General features: G+C 41.7%; 2 protein-coding genes across 4 annotated transcripts; one reads left to right on the top strand and one right to left on the bottom strand.

Annotated features, from left to right (window-relative positions):
* The first annotated feature begins 358 nt into the window (after window positions 1-358).
* serbp1a (SERPINE1 mRNA binding protein 1a) lies at window positions 359-7448 on the top strand. 3 transcript variants are annotated; one of them, XM_069694804.1, is made up of 9 exons: window positions 359-735; window positions 2217-2400; window positions 3378-3518; window positions 3657-3725; window positions 4194-4268; window positions 4512-4680; window positions 5517-5564; window positions 5662-5835; window positions 6081-7448. In XM_069694804.1, exons 1-9 carry the CDS (start codon window positions 480-482, stop codon window positions 6135-6137), a joined length of 1173 nt encoding a protein of 390 aa, XP_069550905.1. In that variant the 5' UTR covers window positions 359-479; the 3' UTR covers window positions 6138-7448. The 3 variants fall into 3 exon arrangements, with proteins under 3 accessions (XP_069550905.1, XP_069550906.1, XP_069550904.1); XM_069694805.1 differs by having other exon boundaries at window positions 3654-3725; window positions 5520-5564; XM_069694803.1 differs by having other exon boundaries at window positions 3654-3725.
* Window positions 7449-9499: 2051 nt separating this feature from the next.
* On the bottom strand, window positions 9500-19659 carry il12rb2 (interleukin 12 receptor, beta 2a). The gene is made up of 15 exons (XM_069694802.1): window positions 19546-19659; window positions 19108-19368; window positions 18286-18409; window positions 18001-18191; window positions 17565-17707; window positions 17073-17217; window positions 15501-15574; window positions 14668-14881; window positions 14331-14513; window positions 14088-14189; window positions 13831-13977; window positions 12627-12755; window positions 11292-11388; window positions 11032-11119; window positions 9500-10945 (listed from the first exon to the last, which is right to left on the bottom strand). Exons 1-15 carry the CDS (start codon window positions 19613-19615, stop codon window positions 10496-10498), a joined length of 2418 nt encoding a protein of 805 aa, XP_069550903.1. The 5' UTR covers window positions 19616-19659; the 3' UTR covers window positions 9500-10495.
* Between the last annotated feature and the right edge of the window lie 1231 nt (window positions 19660-20890).

The raw sequence follows: 20890 nt of genomic DNA, 5'->3' as shown, positions 1-20890 counted from the left end.
TCCTCACATCTCGCTTTCCAAGCTTACGTCTCTTAACAGAAGCACCTGCCGTCTCCCTTTGTAAATACAATATAATTATTAAATGAGCATGGTGGAATTTTGAGCCCTCGACTGTTTACAAACTGATAAACAGTTCTGGCGAACAGTCCCGACGACTGGAGGCTTCTCTGAACAGTCAAAACAAGAGCACGAAGTGGAAACGAGGGCACCCATGCTTGGCTTTACAGGCGTTAGCAACAAGCAGCCGCTGTTGCATTGTGGGAAATTGGGTTTTCATTCTTCCGTTGCGTAACCGAGTCAGTTGCCAAGCGACCGCAAAAAGAACTACACGCCCCACCCGCGCCATCTCCGAGGTCCCGGATGTCTATCGCGCCGGAAGAGAAGAAGGTCCTTTCCCAGCCATCTTGTGGCTTCATCTAGCGAAGTGTTCGCACCAAGCCTCGTAGAATCGGAGGAAATCCTGCTGAAGGGGCGCCATCATGCCCGGACAAATGCAAGAAGGTTTTGGCTGCGCCATAACCAATCGGTTCGACCAGTTATTTGACGACGAGTCAGATCCCTTCGAGCTGCTGAAGCAGGCCGAAGTGAAGAAGAAGGAGGCTGCTGTTCCAGGTGCCGCCAAGACCGCAGCCCAGGCTGCGAAGCAGCCGAAAAAAGAGTCCCAGAAAGAGAGAAAGGCCCCGCTGTCTGACAAGAAGGAGGAGACCCAGGCGCCCGTCCCGCTCAAGAAAGATGGTAACGTGTTTCTCGGCGTTTCTGCTCCCGTAATCAAGCGGCGATTTGAAGCTAACGGGCTACGTCGCTCGCTTCCTAGCTAGCGCCGACCCGTAAGCCCCGTGACATGAGGTCCGCATGGCTGCTCCTGCGCCCCCCCGCCGGGCTGTCATACCGCTGGAACAATAACATTTAAACAAACGTGTACTGCGGCGGGATCCGTGGGGGCTTAAGCGATGCAAAACGATAAACCGTTTGCAGGCCAACTTGTTTTGGCTGGTCCCCCCACCACCACCACCACCACCACCCTCCCTCCGTCTCCCCCACCTTCCTCCTCCTCCGCCGCCGCCGCCACCTCCTCCACCACCGGGCCTTGTTGAGCAGACACAACCCGGCAGCCCGGTTGAAAAGCTGAACGACTAAATTCACGTGTTTTTCAATTTGTACTCCCGACGACATGCGACTCTAAACTTGAGACCGCTTGTTGTGGGCTTTTACCCAGAATCAGCTGGAAGTAGTTAATTATTAAAATAAGAAATAAATAAAAAATATATGATGCGATATAGTAGGAATAGTCGAAATGAAACGTAACACCGGCATGAGTGTAAAAGTGGAGTGGCTCGTTTGTGTTGAGCCATGAGGAGCAGCTCGTGGTGATGAACCTCGTGGTGGTGGTGTGGGGCGTGTTGAAGCGCAGCTTCCAAACTTACACTTTCTATTGGCGCACAATACAGACTTGGGCGCACAACCCTCGACCTGCCTTTTCGTTTTCCGATTTCCGTTTCACCAGATATTGTCCGTTTTACACGTGCCATGATCTGACGGGACTGTGCCCTAAACTTACTCTGCAAAGTCACCATTTTGATTTTTTTTTTGGATTTTTTTTTACAACGTTTGTACTCATTGTACATTTACTACATGAAGAAGTTAAATCAGGCGTCACCAACTCGTAGGCAGTTAGTTGGCCATTATCATGGTGTTACGCTGCCAAGTGGGCTCGTCTCTGCGCCCGAGAGGAGATCAGACAGGTGGCAGACTATGGTGCACCCAGCTGCTGCTGTGTAGTGGAGGGTGTCTATTTTGGTAACTGGTGATTGAGGCCATGGGTGGGACTTGTTGTGTCACATTGGGCCAGTGGCAGTCAACTATGTGTCAACGGAGGGTTCGACACTGTATCTGATTTTTCCAACAAAAGTACTCAATTATACCGAAAACACACACAAAAAACCAACATTTGGGCTAAATTACTGATAATGTTTTTTTTTGTTGTTGTTGTTGTTTTTTTACACGGTTTAATGATGAGATTGCTATACAGATAAAGGAAATTGCAGAATATTAAATCAATGGAGCATCTGCCTCCCATCTTTGCACATTAAATGGAGCAAATAATTCCAATTAAACAGAACAATCCCTCCTTCTTCCTCTTGTCTGGGACTCGGCAGCAGGTCCCGATCTATCAATTCTGTTGGGTCAACTAATCCTCCTCTTGTGGTCAATCCTAGGTGCCGGCATGAGGAGAATGGGCCGGAAGCCGGAGGGCGAAGGCCCCAGACCCCAGGCCGGCCAGGGAGAAGGTCGCCCCCCCACAGACAGACGGCCCGTGGACAGGCGGCCACCGCGCCGCTTCGAGAGGCCTGCTGGCGACGCCGGCGAGAAACCCGAGGGCGGCGAGTTCTCGGTGGAGAAGTGAGTTTAATTTCCAATCGTGTGAGTGGGTGCGCGTGAACCCACGACTGGTATACCTTTCACAGGGCGTTTTTTTCTTTTTTTTTTTACTTCCACATGAGGCTAAAGCAGGTTTCATCACAGGGTGGGGAGCAACTGTTGAGGCGTTGCTTACAATGATAAGGCTCAGCAGTGTTGCCCAAATTGCGACGGGCAGATGTAGCTCTTTGTCTCATTACTTTGCCTGGATAAAATTTATACTAAACTATTAACTGTAAAGAAGATGCCATCGATATTTTTTTATAACGGTGTGAAAACAGATTTTGATGGTACACAGAATTATAAACAGGATCTGCAGTTCGCTTCAGCTTATTGTGTTTTAGCTCAATGATTTGTTGTTCTGCTTTACTGTTTTGGTTCTCAGTCATGTTTGGTTGCAGCAACCTGCTTTTAAAAAAAACAAAAACCGCTCTACGCTGTATAACTTGGCACCAATCAGCTAACAGACACAGTTAGCGATTAGCTGGCAAACATAATGAAGCATGTAGCAGCTGAACCGCCAGAGATTTTCCATCGAGTTTGTAGAGACCAAAACCAGAGTTAAAAGAGAGTGATGATTGCATGTACATAGTAATAGTGATTTTGTTGTGTAACAGCTGGATGTGAAATAACTGGTTTGTTAGCAAGGTGAATATATAAGCTCCAATGATTTCAAGTCAGTGTTGCATTCATAACTTGTTTCTGCTGCCCCCAAGTGGCCAAAATATTCAGATATTATTATAAGTAATTGCCATTCAACCCGAGCTCAATTGAGTCATCACATACTTTTTCTGTAAACTGGTACTGCTTGTTTAAGTATGCCAGTCTAGTCATTTAGTTTGATGAAAGAAACAAGAAAAAGGACAAAATGAAATAATATAGCTTTAGTACTAAGCTTCCGATTGGAGGAAGCTTGAGGAAGCTTTGATTTGACCGCTGTTCTGCGTCCATCTCTTCAGGCCCGTTGGTGACAGGCCAATGAGAGGACGTGGGGGCGGCCGGGGCGGCCGTGGAGGCAGAGGACGCGGCATGGGTCGCAGCGACGGCTTCGACTCCCGAGGAAAACGTGAATTTGATAGACACAGCGGCAGTGACAGATCGTAAGTACTTTTTCGAGCCTTACGGAGCGCTTAAATGAAATCCTCTTGATTCACACCGGTTCCTTTCCAGACCCTTGTGTGCGTTTTGATGCAGTGCATGTGTTATGATCCTGGCTAAAGCAAATGTTGTTTCAGTAGTCTGAAAGGTGAGGAGAAGCGCGGTGGAAGTGGATCTCACAACTGGGGCACCGTCAAGGACGAACTAAAGTAAGTTCTCACATGTGCGGCACACCTGAAACTTTGCATGCTGGTAGTTCGGGAGCTAAAGACCGCCTTCACACTTCATTTTTGTTGTTGGAGAAAACCTGGTTGTGTTTTCTTTTTTGCTTGCACAGAAACTGTAGTCACATATGGGGATCCCTGGGAGAGATGGGTTTTAGTGGGCATCTGTACATTTTTTGATTTGATAAAAGCCCTGCAATAAATTCTCTTCATGTAGGTTGTAATGTTATTGGTCTTTTGTGAAACTTGACTGTAATTACACTGCTAGTTGTGCTCCGGCATTGTGTAAACACTTTACATTTGCACGGTTGAAAATATAAACAATCACAAACCTAATTTCCAGGGATCAATAACCACAGTGGAAAAAGCTATTCTCCGGCTCTGCATGCCGAGCTTAAAGTCTTAGTGAACAGGAAATTGTGACGTCTGACCCGGATGTCATTTTTCTCACAGTGAGCTTGACCAATCAAACGTCCCTGAAGAGAACCCTGAAGGAGAGGAGCATCCACCTGCTGACTCTGAGAATAAGTAAGTTCCTGTTTTTTCCTTTTGTAGCCTGTTAAAATCTATTTAGGTTTTCTTAATATAAGCTTAATCACTTCTGTTTTACATTTTGTCGCTTTCAGTATCAATGTAGCCCAAACTGTGAAAGCATTTTATGAGAACGAACACAAAATACTTGAGTCCAGATTTACATCAAGAAGTCATTTAATTGAAAGACGGTGAGGTTGATGCTGCTAACACTCATCTGTGTCTGTGTGTCTGTTGAAGGGAGAATGAGGTTGAGGAAGTGAAGGAGGAAGGCCCCAAGGAGATGACTCTGGACGAATGGAAAGCTGTGCAGGACAAGGAGCGGGCCAAGGTGGAGTTCAACATTCGAAAGGCCAACGAAGGCGCTGATTGGAACAAAGGATTTGTGCTGCACAAGTCCAAGGCAGAGGTGAGTTGAAAACACAGCCCTGCTCTTTGGGGGAGCGTTTTCTATTGGTTTTAATATTTGCACACGTTATAGCTGGATCACTGAACCACCAGATACTGTAGACCTTGCCGATTTTTGGCAGGTTATGTTTTACTCAAACATAAACCACATTTATCTTTCCAAAGCAGTTTAATAATGTCTTTTCAAAGAGGCGTCAAGCAGCAGCTCAGTGCCCGTGCAAAGGAAAACCCCGTCCTCAGCTTTTATTAAGGAATTTAAAGGGCTTGCTTTCTCCAGGGAGATCAGGACAAACTTTAACAAGTGTTGCCTCAGTGTCCTGTTGACGACGGCAGCATGTTCGGTTTCAACAGAACATGTTAAAACCGTTCATTTCTGTGTTAACTGCTCGATGAAAGTCGCCAAATGTATTGATAGCTGCACAGCAAAGGGGGTGGTGGAGTCACTTTATTGGACTTAGATTTTTACTGTATACTTCAAAGAGAAATGCCAAGCAGAGTTTATGAAGCAATAAATCAAACATTAAATAACCAGTGGGAACGACAGCAACGCTAGCGGTCAGTGATCCACTTAGTGTTGCTGCTGTTTGCTGTATATACTTTAGTCTCTATTCTGCATTTTCACTCCACTAGTTGGAGGAAGCAAAGCAGGTCATCTACAGACGGAGGGCATTTACAGCTGTATGGTTGTAAGTCAGACAGATTTCATCCTGCTGGATTTGCAGGGTTTTACAGGATGTTCTTTTTTTATATGCATGTAAAATTAATTGTAAAATATTGACATTTGTTGGTACAAACATAATTTTGTTCAGTATATTAATGTTGTTTGCTCTTCAACAGCAGGATAAGAAATGTGAGGTGATTGAGCCTGAGCCTGAGGAGCCCAAGGTAACATTTCTACTGTTGCATGTTCTTCACTGTATCTAAAAACTTTTCTTTAAAAAAAAAGAATCATCATTGATTATTTACCGGTTTTGTATTTTAGCTCGACGATGAGCACCACTTCCGTAAGCCAGCCAATGACATTACGTCCCAGCTGGAGATAAACTTCGGAGACCTGGGCCGTCCCGGTCGTGGACGTGGTGGACCACGTGGCGGCCGCGGAGGTCGTGGCCGCGGAGAAGCCCCGAGGCCGGTCCGCGGAGGAAGGACTGACAAGGTACACAAGCAAAGCCCCCAAGTGTCTGTCTGCATGGGAAGTGGGCCATTTTTTTCCCCTTCTCATTGTTACTCCTTATCAAAAAGCCCTGAACTCAGTCGATACGGGTTATTGATTAAAAATCTAATTGTTGAGCCATTTCAAGCGGTTTTCTAAAGGCCCCTTCACCTCCTTCATTTTTCTGCGACACATCTTCAGATGTTCGAATTTTCTAATTCCTTCATGTTGTCCACTTCTCCTTCCAGTCATCTGCGTCTGTGCCAAACGTGGACGACCCGGAGGCCTTCCCAGCCCTGGCTTAAGCCCCGGCTGCTGACCCTCAGGCCTACAGGAGCCTCCTTAGCACCTCCACTACGAGGCTTGCATGTTCCTGGATCCTTCAGCAAAGTGAAAAAAAGATGGAGAAGACTGTCATTAACTATGGCACTCAATGTGAGGACTGAGTTTTACCCAATAAAAACAAAACGAAGATGGAAAAAAAAAACAGAAATTAACACAAAAAAAAAAATCAAAAAAAGAAAAGGACTTCTTGCTACTCTGGAGCAACTTATTGGTAGAGGTTTTGTACTTGGAAACAAAGTAGCAGGGATGTTTTCATACAGTATTTTTTTCAGAGGTTATGCATTGTCCATTGATAAATTTTTGTAATTGCTGCTTGAAAATATGCATTTTGAAATGTAAGCATAAGAGTATCTTTAGCGTGGTGGTGTGTGCCATTGCTTGCTCGCTTTAAAATAGGCACTGTGGAGCTCCAGCCCAAGCTCACAGGCTCTGACACCAGGTATTTCTGATGAAGTTACAGCTTCAATCATTGAGATTTATGGATTTTTTTTCTTTTTTTTTTCTTTAGCGCTGGGGTATTGTTTTATATTTTATACAGGAGGTCTATTCTTGTATGATCTACGGCCTGTAAATCTGAACTATTTTCATAAATTCTTTCAGAGACTGTATTTCACTTGGTGCAAATGGGACACGCCTTGATCTCGGATCAAGGCATGCCGCCTACATTTGAATGCATTGATGAAATGGCGCCTAAATCTCAATTTAATGTTCTTTTGTACTGAAATGCTCTAAAGGAGTAACATTAGGTCATTTTGGAGGAACACTTTGGTGATTACTGTCCTAAATAGAGACATTTTGTCAGGAGGATTAATTTGAAGCTGAAGGTTATTCCATGTGTTTGGGGTGCTACTCACCATCTGATGTATCTTCCTCCGTGACCATTTCATCTTTGGTCACTAGCCATGTGCAAGTCAATTAATGCCTTTCTTTTTACTTTAGAGTGATAAGGAGAAGTGTTTTTACACAGGGAGATGTGGCTGTAGACCTCTGGAAGCCCACAGACCCTCTCCGACTGTTTACACACTCCACTCGAGCATCGTTCCACAGACGTAAACTCAACCCAGCTTCAGTTTGTTTCTGCGGTCTGTTCTGTGCTGACATTTTCCTCCACTGTTGACTTGCCCTGTAGCTTCCACAGTGGCACCACTGCATAATTGCTCTGAAAGAAATACAGTTGTCCATTGTGTGGAACAACTGAAGTGCTCTACAAATGTGTGAATTCTAGCCCTGCTATTAGAGACCTCTGTCGGTAAATAAAGATGGTCGATAAATTTTTTGCCCTGTCCCCTTTTTTGTCCGGCCTGCACACGGGGCTAAAGGAAAGTACATATGCACAGTACTTGTTTTGTTTGCTTCTCTCTCTCCCCCTCCCTTTACCCCCCCCCCTTCCATACATGGTCTCTGACGTAAGTGTTTTTTTCCACAGAAATGTTTACAGAAAAAAACTCAAGCAAGTACATTAAATAGGTACCTCCCACCTGAAATTTGCAAATGTGTGAAAGATCAGTCAATTCTGGTATCCCAGAGACTTGCCTGCTGTCAATACTGATTAATTACTAACAACCACTTTACTCCTCCTCTTGCAGATCAGAGCCCCAAAGGGAGGACGATTTTTATTGCGTGGAGATCAAAAAATAATTTATTTGCGGAGATAAAAATTTAAAATCGGACAAAACTTGATAGGAGCCGCTCTAATTTACATAGTCAAGGTGAAAACTGGTTGAGGAGTTGTTTCTCCAAAAAGTGGTGAATATGATAAATGATCCTTGGATAAGTGTAAAAGCAGAGCCCTGTACATGCATCAATCTTAAAAGCACTGTGGCCTTGATCTTACGCTGGCAGGTTTGCTGCGTCCAACACTTTGGTCCAAACTGAAATACCTCAACCACACAAGCTACTGCTACCACTGCACAATGTACACTTTATAAACTTAAACCTAATTTAGCTAACCAGCACATGAAAAAGTCCGCTATTAAAAGTGCTTGTTTTGCTACTGATAGGTTCAAAGTGTAATTCTGTGTGTCTGACCGTGTTGGCCACCAGACTCCATTAATACAAACAGTAATTTAACGTGTACAACACTGGAGTTGAGTCTGATGGCTTTGAACAGGGCGATGTGGGACAATTGATATGCAGCCTTACATCCATAATACAAACATATTGCTATCGGTCAGTGATATTTAGTATGACCTTTTTTTTAATGGCTTTTTGGAGAACATACTATAACAAGACATTTTTATAAAATTTCGGACAACATATTTTAGTATGATATTTTTGACATTTTGGATGAGATACTATATGGTATGACGTTTTGGACGACATACTGTAGTATGGGGTTTTCATGATATTTTGCACAACATACTATAGTATGTTTTTATGACATTTCAGACAACATACTAAAGTATGACGTTTGCATGACTTTGAAGAACATTGAAGACATGTTTTGACATCTTGGACAACATACCATAGTATGATTTTTTTTAAGACATTTTGGAGGACAAACTCTACTATGACATTTTTGCAATATTTTGCAGTCTCCAGGATTTCGCTAAGTTTTTTTTGTGATTGTTGCAATCAAAAATGCTTGGCTTTTGTGGTGGATTTTCTCAAAAATTGCCATGTAAATTGCGGAGCTTGTGAAGTGAGTTTTTGGCGTAAAATTGCAGGAATTAGAAAAAAATTGCAAGTTGATTGCTTTCAGCACAGCTTCTGCTGATGACATTTCTTGCGGAAAAATCGCAAGTTCCCGCAAATATTCTCCACTTCACTCAGTTCACTCAGTTTACCTGTGAGCGTGCCAGCTGTGCTGTCTTCCTGGTAAGACAAACTCACCTGAAGTCTTGCGTGACCCCTGAGGCCACCAGCAGATGCTCAGCTGAAATCCGGCACTGGTCACCTGTCTGGACTCCACCTGTCTGCTGCCTGCCCCGCTCACACTCCCGGACAATGTTCCGCTGGACGCAGCCACCCTCCACACCTCATTTACCATTTACACATACACATACACTCAAGCCTGGACTCTCACACACACAAAACCCATTCTCCCCGGACACCAACAACTGCGCTACTTCATTATATTCAATAAAACGGTTTTAAATTAATTATTCCGGCTTCTGTGTCTGCGCTTGGGTCCTCTGTTCACACATAACACAACATTATATACTATGATACTTTTTTAGGACATTTTGGACCACATGCTATACTAAGACATTTTTAGGACATTTTGGACGGCACACGCAGGCATTATGACATGTTTGACTTTTTGGACAACATAATATATATTGAGGTTTTTATGAAATTTTGGATGACATACAAACATTTTTTTTTTTACATTTTAGACCACATGCTATCGTATGAGTTTTTTTCCCTGATGTGATATTATATACATATATATAACATATAGGGGACATTTGAGATGCATTTGATGCAACAAAAAAAAAAAAGGACATTTTGACTTGTAGGAGAAGCACAGGTACAAAAAATAAAATTCATGATGCCTGGTTCCATTTTGGTACTTGGCACTAATTGTGTGTCAGGCAGCTGGTATTTGGGATATTTCCCATTTCGGATCGTCCCTCTTCTAAGTTGAGAGGTTCACATGAAGACAACAAACAGGCAACATGTCCGCCACAGAACATGTGCTCTACGTCAGAATATTAAAAAGTGACAAACAACCATCACCCATGTAAACCAGGATAGCGATTCATTGGAGCTCAGGGGATTGATATTATTTGTACATTACATTTCTACATTTTGATGTACTGCTGTTTTTTAACATGTAGCTAGAAAACTAGGTAGGCTTGGTTAACCAAATCTGGCTATTTCACTTTATTTTCAGAGCAAGTACTCTCCACAAAAACCTCCCACTTCCCTTCTAAGATATTCCCAGTGCGACAGACGTTCAGGTGCATTTTCCCACTCAGAAGTCTGAACTTCTCCACTTCCACTAAAACATCGATGTTTTTCCTACTGTGACAAGTCAAAATGTCTGCTGTGAAAAAGGCCTTTCAAGATGAGACCTTGTGTAAATACCAGAGTTCAGCCAGGCAGAAATTACAGTATCTTTGACAGAATTTTAGTCATGCCATAGCCACTTGGAAAACTAAACAACTGTAATGCATAACATGAAAACAGTACACTTTGATTCAAAAGTTATTGCTGCATTACTGAAGCTCAGAAGTCAGCAGCAGTTTCATTGAGTATGGAGGTAGTTCATGCACATCTCAGCTGATTCAAAAGAAGACTCCAGATCACTTCTTGTCATTGTTTTTGGTCTTTTTTTTTTAGTAGCGTTCTTCTGTCTGATTTCAGCCTTACATTAAGCGTTCTGAGAAAAGCCACTGCAGTCAATTTTGACTGCATCCAGGGTTAACTTCCCTCCAAACTTCATTGGCTCTATGAAGGTGTTGGGACTGGAGAAGAAATACATGTCCTCAGACTCTTCCTCCTCCTCTTGATCCACCTCTTCCATATTTCCCAGCCCCGGTGATGAGATATAGCCGACGGTTGTGTTCGTGTCTAAGGAGGTCAGCGTGTGATCGGAGCTGTCCGAGTCATGGGAGAAGCTCTTGATGTAGGTGGTTAGAGGATACAGCCGTGTGGCCGGCACAGTGTCGGGGCTCAGGCTGGTCTGAAGAGGGAGCTGTGAGGAGACGTTTGTGGAAGTGTCACTGTTCTGCCTGGGCAGCTCCTCCACATCCACCAGGATGGGCTCTTCTTCCTCGGTTACACTGGAGTCACTCAGCTGGAGCTGCAGGTTCAACTTGCCCTGTTTGGAGGGGAGACACTTGTTTAAATAAGCAACAATGAGGGCAGTACTACAGCTTGAATGTTTTCACTCTTCTACATCATTACCTTCTCTTGGGTACACTCTTTTGCCCACTTGCTGTTTGCAGGATCTGGCACAACATCGAGCATGAGGCACTGGAAAAACTCCCAGAACCTGAGGGGGGGGGGATGTGGAAAACTGCTGAACAGCCCAATGTGGTAACTTTTTATGGCAACCCAATCATTTACTCCTGAATAATGTCACTGGTAATTGCTGTTTGTTTTCTGCAGAACTTTAAATGAACAAAATAATAAGGGTGTAAGCATGCTGTTGCTCATGTACATACCTCTGCTTTACCGTTGAACTCTGGCACAAACACAGAAGAAGCAGCGCAAACAGGGAGGTGACGACACACATGAGTAGGAGGAATAGTTGGGTCTCCTCTGCAAGAATGGTAGTGAAACACGAAGATGTAAGATCACAGCATACACATTTGGCTCTTCTGGTACATTCAGTTAGAAAAGTTAAAAGAAAAAACAGGCAATGAAGCCAGAATACCATAAAACGTTAGCTATAGCTGTGATGGTGAAACTATTTTGTAGTTGTTTGACATGTAAAGTTGTTGTGATGGGAAAAATCTACAGACGTAGGGACAACATTCAAGAAGTTGAAAGGTACAGAAAACAATTGTCAGTGGAATTAACTTTTAATTTCAACTCCTTTGAAGGAAAGAGTCTGAAGATTTAATAGCTCATGTATTATGTATGTGTAGGTCAGTTGAAAAAAATCTCCTTTTCCACTTTTGAAACTCACTTTTTTTTTTTTTTTTTTTTTTTACAGATTACAGCCAATTAGTCTTTCTACTTTTTAGTATTCCATAGACATGTCTGGTCTTAACAATCAATTGGATTGTAAGAAATTTGTATTGAATGTGAAACATTACAGGCTTATGTTGGTGTAAAAGAAATTTAACCAGTAGAGGAGTTTTAGCCCAATGAATCTTCCAGTCAGCTAGAAGAGATAAATAATATACATTTAATGTGTTAAATAAAAGCCTACATACACCAACCAGGTAGCTTCACTTCGCATGAAGACTGAAAACAGCTAGCCTGGTTCACCTACCAGCACTTCAAAAGCTCCATGATTAACATTATATCTCATTTATTCAATAAAAAAAGAGAAGTTAAAAGGAACAGTGTGGGATTTCAATGTCATCCAGTGGTCAAATTTCAGATTGCAACCAACTAAACACCCTCGCCTCCCCTTCCAATCATGTAAGAGAAGAAATCTACGGTGGCCTTTGGGTAATGCAAAAACATGAAAGGCCCACTGTGGAACTAGTGTTTGCTTTGTCTGTTCTGAAACATGGCTGTGCATGGCTGGGCTCCATGGACTGTAGATACGATAAGCTTATTTTAACAAAAACACAATGATTCTTATTTTCTGGTGATTATACACGAATGAAAACATAATTATGAATATTGTATTCCATTTCTGACAATAGATCCACCTAAATCCTCCACACTGGTCCTTTAAAGGCCACTGGTAGTGGTTTTATGTAGTTATATGCTGGAAGACGTTGCTAGTCAACCAGTGGAGACAAACAATTTTTTACAAGAAAGCAACAAGGCATATTTCCCCAAGAACTATTCCTTTAAAAATAAAATGAAAAGCTGCTTACGCTTGAGGAAGAACTTGACCTTTTGCCCTGCACGGCTTTCATTACCAGTTGTAGCAGTCATCCACAGGCTGTAGTCACCTGAAGGCAGGTCTTTGATCACATATGTCCTCTCTGATGCTGGTGTAGAGTCTGCAAACGTGTTTACACACACAGAACAGAACATATGCCTGTCAGCATGCTACATATAAAAATCACCCATATTTTAGTCAAATCTGTGACTATGAAAAATATCAGGGTTATTTTTTTTGTTTAATGCTCTAATGTTCAGTTTGAGTCCTCTGCTTCACTTAGAAAAAACACTGCAATGTCCACTTGCATTCTTTACAAATCATGTCTTAATGGCACACTGGAAAATGGCCACTCTTGTTTTGCATAAAAAGCTGCTGAATAAAACATTAGTTTTAGTTGTAATCAAGTGACAGCTCTGTCCTGACATGCTTTAACCGCATCCCATATCCTCTGCAGATGGCAAAACACCCTATCAATTGGTGACCTGATGTTCAGGGCTAGTTAAGGGCTTTTACCACAGGGGTGCAAATAAACAGTGAGTCAGTCAGGAGTGTCTTCTCTGTTTAATTCAGTTCCTAGCTTGTTAGACCTTCGGTGAATGTCATTCCCCCACTCTCTTTACCCATATTTCCTGTCAGTCTCTACTGCTCCTAGCAACTAAAAGAAAAAAACGCTTTAAAAAAAACAAAAAACCTCCACCGTAATTTTGATTTGATACACTTTATTAATCCCCGAGGGGAAATTTCTTCACTACAGCAGGGGGGCTCTCAGGGGGGAGCTGCTGCAGCAGGCTGCCACTAGCGCGGCGCCAGGTAACCTGACCTGAGGTGCATGTTTTTGGATGATGGGAGGAAGCCGGAGAACCCGGAGAGAACCCACGCAAGCACAGGGAGAACATGCAAACTCCGCACAGAAAGGCCCAGGACCGGATTCGAACCCTGAACCTTTTTTGCTGTGAGGTGACAGTGCTAACCACTGCACCACCGTGACGCCCTAATGGTGGACATGCAAACATTGTTGATGCAGAAATCATTTTTTTCCAATATACTTTACAAATAGGAAATAATTAATATAAATTAAAAAAAAAAATAAAACAGTAAGGTAAGAAAAATACTGGACAACTCTGTTTTAAAAATGACAACCCACTTCCCCCTATTTTCATCTTGTTACAACAACATGTCAAATTTGTTCTTACAATGCTGCAGGTATCTGTTGCTGTTCTCCAAATAGATGGTGTACTTGGTGATGCAGCCCATGCGCTGATCCCTGGGGAGGTCACTCCAGGTAATTTTCACTTTGTTTCCCTCAACCGTCTCTTGGACTGATGGCCCCGCTGCTGGAGCTGCAAACAATAAACAGAACCCCAAAAAAACACTGCTGTATGTGAAGATATGAAAGGAATATTTTCATTTGTAAATCTTAAACCACTGTTGAACTCCTTTTAGATCTTACCTGACCACAAAGTTGCGACACCTTTAAATCTGGTCCTACTCAATCCGCTGTCATTATAGAGAGCATACACTGCTCCCTCATAGCACTCATATGGCTGAATACCTGCATAAATAAAGACAGTGAAGCATTTGGAAAGAAAAAATATTACGAAAGACATAAAAATTAACTTAAAAATTAAGCACACTGTTCATCCCTGCTTTTGATTTTTCTCCTCTTTCATTTGTATTTACTTTACCATCCCACCTGTAATAATAGTATGGTAGTCATTCTTGCCCAGTCTGACCCATCTGAGCTCCTCCACCTTGTGGCTCTCTGGATACCACTCCAATATGTACGCGCTTGGTAGAGGTGCAGCTTTAGCTTTCCTCCAGGAGATGGTGATATTGTAATTGCCTAATGTGACACGCACATCCTGAGGGGGTTCAGCTGAAAAGAGAGGAGCCTGTAAACACGTATTTATCTACTAGACAAAAGGTGAAGAGACACTAATTTCACCCAGTGTTACTAATGTTTTTTAACCTATTAAGAAGTATGTGCATAAACAAGTGTTTATTCGTACTAATTCCTCAATTTTAATTACCTTTTGTGCGCCGGGTTGTTATTCTGGCAGGAGGTGACAACCCTTTGGAGTTGCGAGCCCACACTGTCACTTCACAACCGGTACAGGATGGGACTGAATAACTCCTGGTGTCGGCACTGATATTAATCACATCAGGTTTGAAGGTCAGGTTTGGGCTGTAAACGCTGACTTTATACTCTATGATCTTCCCTCTAGAGATGGAAATGTTCGCCTCCTGCAATCAGAGAAATGTTGAAGAGTAAATCAATGACTTCATTACTATATTGTAGATTTGCTTTTATCTCAAGGCCGCAGAGTAGAAGGAAAATTAAATGAATACATGAGCCATGGACTTACACGCTGCACAAACTCAACATCACTGCAAGATGACTGTGAGACACATGATTTCTGTTCAGCTCCTCTTTTTCTTGTAAACTGAAACTGTGGTGTCTGTCGACAAGTTTCGCTTATCTCTAACTGGCTTTATGTGACATGAAAAGAGTGTAGGTATATGTGTGTGTGTATGTGGTGGGGATGCGTGTATATATGAGGATGTCATACTTCAGAAGTGGTCAAGGGTTGACCTTTAAAGTCAGTGCAGAACGTAGTAACAAAGCAGGAAGATCGGAAAGCGTTACCATGGCTACAATGTTGGTCACCCACACATACACAGTATGAGAGAGGGGAGAGGGAACACATGGAGACTGCAAACCCTCAGACTCATGCAACTCTACGGCGGTGTTACGTGCTGTAGATTTTTAATCATGGTCATCCAGAATTTTAACAAATTATAAGCATCCACTCAGAAGACAACAAGTAAATTGTGAGACTTTGTGATAAGATTTAAAACTCACCTTCCAGTAAACCCTCATGGATCTAGAGTCAGACGCGGGGTCAGTAAACCATATGTCCAGCTCTTTGGCAGGAGCTAGAATGAGAAAACAAGATGTCACTGGAGCATAATACTCAAATCATGTGTAAGATGATTGATACAGATTAGAACAGGTTTTTTTTTTCAGTGAATGAGTGCATCAGCATCACAAGTAACAATCAGTTGTACGAGCTCTGTTTAATTTTCCTATGACAGGAGTGAGTAACAGTTCCAAGAAACCTCATGCATCTGATTCAAAATACATGTAATTGGTGCCTTCACATTATAATGAGTTCCACATTTTCTAAAGAATTTATACTACATTCTCAAAATAAAAGTAAGTTTTAGTAACTAAATCCTGACATTACTAAACTGGCCGATGTCTTTGAGATAATAGCACCTGCTATGAAAAACAAGCAAGGGTAGAGTTCCTCTACCGTAACAGTGGCACAACACTGGCAGTGGTGTGTGACAGTGTGATAACCCAGTCAGGAAGAATAGGTCCCTTCACCCTGTATATTTGTGTACAAAATGTAGGCATAATTTCTGAGATGTGAATACTGCTGCATTGATCTGCCTTTACAATGATGCACAGCATTGTAAAGCATAGACCCAAACTAGCAAAGCATGCAGTTCAAGTGCTGTTGAAAAAACTGGGACTTTCCCAACTGAAGCCTTTTAAATGCAAACAATCTACAAATTTCACTTCACTGCTGTTCAGTGATGCGTAAATTATTTGTCCTCTGAGTTTGATGGCCCCTCAATATGATGTTTGAATGATTTAAAAATAGTGGATGTCACAACTTCAGTTTTTAAATAGTGCCTTATCAAAACTGCACTTATGAAAAGATCACAAGCAATTTTCAGTTATAGTCATGTTTAATCAAAACTAATTCAAACAAGATTGACAAATTCAAGTAATTAGAGTGTTTGATACATGCTTAAGCAAATAAATTGTAATGTAAGGCACCCTTTACAAAAATGTCTCTTAAGCCTTTTCTACTCTGACTTCTGGTACTGCTTGCTGTATAACAGGAGATTACAGATCTGCCACTGTTGCACTTTCATAGCTTACATATATGCACACAGACCTGTGAATCTTCACACCATCAGTATTACAAATGCAGCGATATTTCCCACATAACATTGCTATCCTCTTTAATACTTCACTTTTCTCTCGTCTCTAGCTCAGTGTTTAACTGATACATAATTAGAATCAACAACATCTTACTAAAGCTATTTATTGTGATCTCAGTGTAAGAAATTGTGCACATTGCGTCTTATGTGTAAAAACTGGTTTTGTTCTCAACACATAACCCAATGAGGCCTGTTTCGGTGGCTCACAGGTATTTTGCAGGTACTCAGTGATGCACTCATAACTGCTTCAAAAAACCCAACACAAAGGAAACTTCATTATCTGATAACTTGCAGCGATAAAGTGCCACAGGGATACTGTACTGTTTGTCTGAAGACAGAATCAGTGGGATTTTCATTCAGGAAGTGCAAAAGAAGACATAAAGGTAAAGCTTTGAGCAGTCTTTCAACAGTTACTTACCCTCCTCTTCAGTCCAGCTGGAGATGTTGGTGCTCCACTGACTCCATAGACCGGTGCTGAATTTGGATCTGGCTCTGAAATGGTACAACCTGTAAGGCTCCAGAGATGAGATTGATCTGACTCGAGATGAATTCGTCTGCGCAACCTGTAAGTTAACAATACATGCATTTTTCAGTATTTAAACTCAGGTATCCATATTCATAGATTCATAGACTGACAAAGACTTTTGCTTATTCTAATAAAGCCTTTTATGAACATACCCTTAAAATACCCAATGGGGTGTGAAAGGTCACATTTCAGCTTGTTTTATGATACTTGTGCATCATCATGAGTTCACCTCTGCACACATCAATGGTGCCACTCATATCTGCCTTTAAGTCTGAATCAATAGAGGACCCATGAGACCTTTTGGTAACCTTCTGCAATATTTCTGGCTGCACATCATTGAAAGTCCCTAAATTGTCAAAATCTGAACCAGTTAAAACTTCTTACTGAGTCTGGACAATTTGTCCATGGCTGTTGTTCATCTCTGTATTGGATCTGTAGGTGCTGCATCCTCATAGACTGCTCCACCTTGATGATGCACTCCCGAGAAGAGCACTTGGGCTGCACAAGAACAGGAGCTGGTGGCATCACTGTTCAGATCAACACAGTCACCAGAAAGGTCATAAAAATTAAAAACAAAAATCTTGTGCTGCAGTTACAATACAGGCTGCAGCGGTCAAACAAGATGAATTTAAAAGACAGGGCTCCCTCTGCATCCATATTGGTAGTTACTGTACTTAAAATTAGGCCGTAAAAAGCTCGTTCAGAATTTTGCTAACAACTTTCACACAAACAACAATAACACACAAAACAAAACATCTGTACAGGAGCTGCTCCTAACAAACTGTAGTCCTTGGAGCACAAATATTTATGAGACTCTTACCGATGTCACAGAGTGTGTAGTTGGTGAGGGAGGAATTGACGGAGCCCAGTGGATTTTGGGCTTCAACCCACACAGAGATGAGCTGGACAGATCTGGACACATCGAAACTAACTGACAGGACCTCAGTTCCCTTACTGGAGACTATGTTTGACTCTGGTCCATCTGTGTGGTTTCCAGATACAGTTCTCACCCTGACACAACACACATCCAAGTTTCAGTTAATTGTATATTATGAATGCATTGATGAGTAGAGTATCCAGTAAATGTAATAATTTGGTGACTCACCACAGCATCGAACTATTACGAAGATAGGTGTCCCGTCCTCTGCTCCAAGTGCAGACCATAAGTCCCCTTTCAGTGTTTTTGATTTTGTAGATGCATTTAAGGTTTTTTGGGTGATCTGGTAGATCTAGAGACCAAAGAAGAAAAAAAAAAGGGTTGAATAAAACCCAAATATTTTGTCGAGATTAATGGCGCTGCAGTCATTGATTTCACACGAGTTCACATTTCAACACATTAGGAAAATTTAATTAGGAGGTAGAATTGTCAGGATCAGACTGTAACATTTGTTCTATTAGTAAAGATGGATCATTCTAATCCATAAAATGCAATATCTTTTTCAATATTGGAACTTATTGTTATAATATTTTGTGCATGTTCTACTTTAGGAATCTGTCATGCTGCATGTGTCAAAAAAACAACTCAAATGAGACACATCTCTGGTCTGTAGCTGATAAGATACTTGTCAGTTGGCTTTGACACATAGCTGTGTTCTTCAATGTGTGTGTACACTAAGTAAAGAAGAGAAAGCAGAACAAGTTGTACCTCTTTTTTTTTTATAGCTCCTGTAGCTTGATAAGTTAGTCAAAGTTTCATCTTGAAACATCACACACTGCAAAGCATCCTGCAGGATTTTTGTCTCTTCACGAGAGTTTTAAATGAGCATAATTTGGAAATGGAAGATGAATTTAGTGGCATCATCCACATTGAAGCTGGTGGCTCATGTTGAATTACCATTATGATGTTATATGTGACAACTCTTGCATTAAAAGCTTCCCATTTGAAGTAAAACAGGATGTTTTCCATCAAATTGAAAGTGTGACTCACATCCAGCTGAGATGTCCAGTCCACAGGGGTCCGGAGCAGGAAGAGAGTTGCAGTGACAGCTGTATGTTCTGTTCTTTGTGATGTTCACCACATTAAAGTATATAGTTGTATAATTAAATTTGTTGTGGCTCTGTGGTGTGGGAGGGTGGCCACTGCGCATGGATTTCTTGCACTGCCAGTTAAAGGTGCAGTACACCTTAAAAGTGGAGCCTCGCTGCACCACAGGTCCGGCACTGGACCAGATGACACAGGACTTCTCACCTAAAAGCAGACATAATCATTTATTCAGGATCCTAAAACATGTTCATAATGTAGCATTTTTAGCTTTTTATGTACTTCAACTATTCAACTTTCATCTCCAAACAGTATGAGAAGAAAAAATATGAAATGCCAACCAAAAACTTTAGAAGTGTGAATCCATCAGTAATGATAACTCACCATTGCAAGGCTGCACGACCAGCACAGTAAAGGAGAGGAAAACGGACCATGCCAGGAACATTATCGCCATCAGTCATCAGTAACTATATATTACATCGCTAAAGGGAGCTGCTGTTCACTTTAGAAAAACAGAAGTAAACAAATTAATGCAGACATTTATGTTTCGGAAATTATGAGGATCTTAATGATCAAAAGATCAGTTCTCACAAGACATTTAGTGCTTCAGAAACTCCCCCCTGCTTGTAAGCACAATTTTTTTCCCATATCAATATGAAATCATAGCTATAATTTAAGCAGAGCCTCATGGCTGAACTGCAGCTGCGTAACGGGCGGTGGGAAAAACGTGGAGAAAACAAATCTCAAACTCACCGAAGCATCAGATCCTTGCATTATATGAGCAGTAAACTGCTTTCTGCGGTGTTTGAAGCTTTATCCGCCATCACGTCTGGTCCGAGACACCTTCATGTGGAGCAACGAGTCCAGACTGTGGTGAAGTGACAGCGGAGGAGATTCCGTGTTGGCTGACTGACTGCCGCCTCTGGTGTAATGTGATCAACTTTCAGAGAACATATCACAGTTCGTCAGAGGCAGGTCTACCCAGGCCATTGATTATTGGCTATTTACCAAACTAGTCCTATGCATAAAAAGTATAGGAATGTATGCCATATCATAGCCTATAATAGATCTAGGAATTTAGAAATAAAGAATAAAAAAGCTGGAAATTTCTCTTCAGTGTTCATTATAGGGTTTTTTTTGCCAATACATTTGCATGGTTTTCTTGATAGATATATAATATAAATCAATGACTATCCTACAGTATATTCGTATTTTTTCCTTTTTTTTTTTCCTTTTTTTTTTTTTATCATATCCAGACGTATTCACAACACATGACAGTGATTGCACAGTAGTATGGCTAAAGATCAAACTTAATCTTTTATCCAATATAGAAGATGAGAGGAGTCTGAAGAAGAAGAAGCTCTTCAGATTGATGTTCACATACTACTTTGGAGTATTTGAAAAGAAAAAGAGTACCAACAGCATGACAACCCCTCAGATCAATTTTAACACATTTTCCAGACAGTCCCAAAGTTTCTCACTCCCTCAATCACACACCCATGTGGTGCAGTGGGCGGCTTTCCCCTGTGGCTGCACCACATTCTGTCTATACAGGCACAATATACAGGACTCAAGGTGAATGAAATATAACTGCAGTGTGAAACAACAGCAAGAGTAATGACAGATTATTCTTGAAGACAATGAGGAACCTGCAGCTCTCCTACAATTTGAGCCTGTCAATGAAAAGGAGACCCCTCTGAAATTGTGATTATGAATAAGGAAGTGAAAC

Source organism: Brachyistius frenatus, unplaced genomic scaffold (genome assembly GCF_029030835.1).
Source record: "Brachyistius frenatus isolate BFR_SWC_R1_liver_20210118 unplaced genomic scaffold, ASM2903083v1 Contig_18, whole genome shotgun sequence".
Classification (NCBI taxonomy): Eukaryota; Metazoa; Chordata; class Actinopteri; family Embiotocidae; genus Brachyistius; species Brachyistius frenatus.
The sequence above is the reverse complement of the archived record's forward strand: the minus strand, read 5'-3'. Positions and strand labels throughout refer to the sequence as shown.

Bases quoted from the DNA above. Each gene is read 5' to 3' on its own strand.
- il12rb2 (XM_069694802.1), bottom strand. From the start codon at position 19,615: ATGGCGATAATGTTCCTGGCATGGTCCGTTTTCCTCTCCTTTACTGTG. The intron at 18,410-19,107 runs GTGAGTCACACT...TTTGGTCTCTAG, and splicing joins ACTGGACATCTCAGCTGGAT to ATCTACCAGATCACCCAAAA. The intron at 10,946-11,031 runs GTAATGATGTAG...CCCTCCAAACAG, and splicing joins AAGAGTGTACCCAAGAGAAG to GGCAAGTTGAACCTGCAGCT.
- serbp1a (XM_069694803.1), top strand. From the start codon at position 480: ATGCCCGGACAAATGCAAGAAGGTTTTGGCTGCGCCATAACCAATCGG. The intron at 5,565-5,661 runs GTAACATTTCTA...TTTGTATTTTAG, and splicing joins CTGAGCCTGAGGAGCCCAAG to CTCGACGATGAGCACCACTT. The intron at 5,836-6,080 runs GTACACAAGCAA...TTCTCCTTCCAG, and splicing joins GCGGAGGAAGGACTGACAAG to TCATCTGCGTCTGTGCCAAA.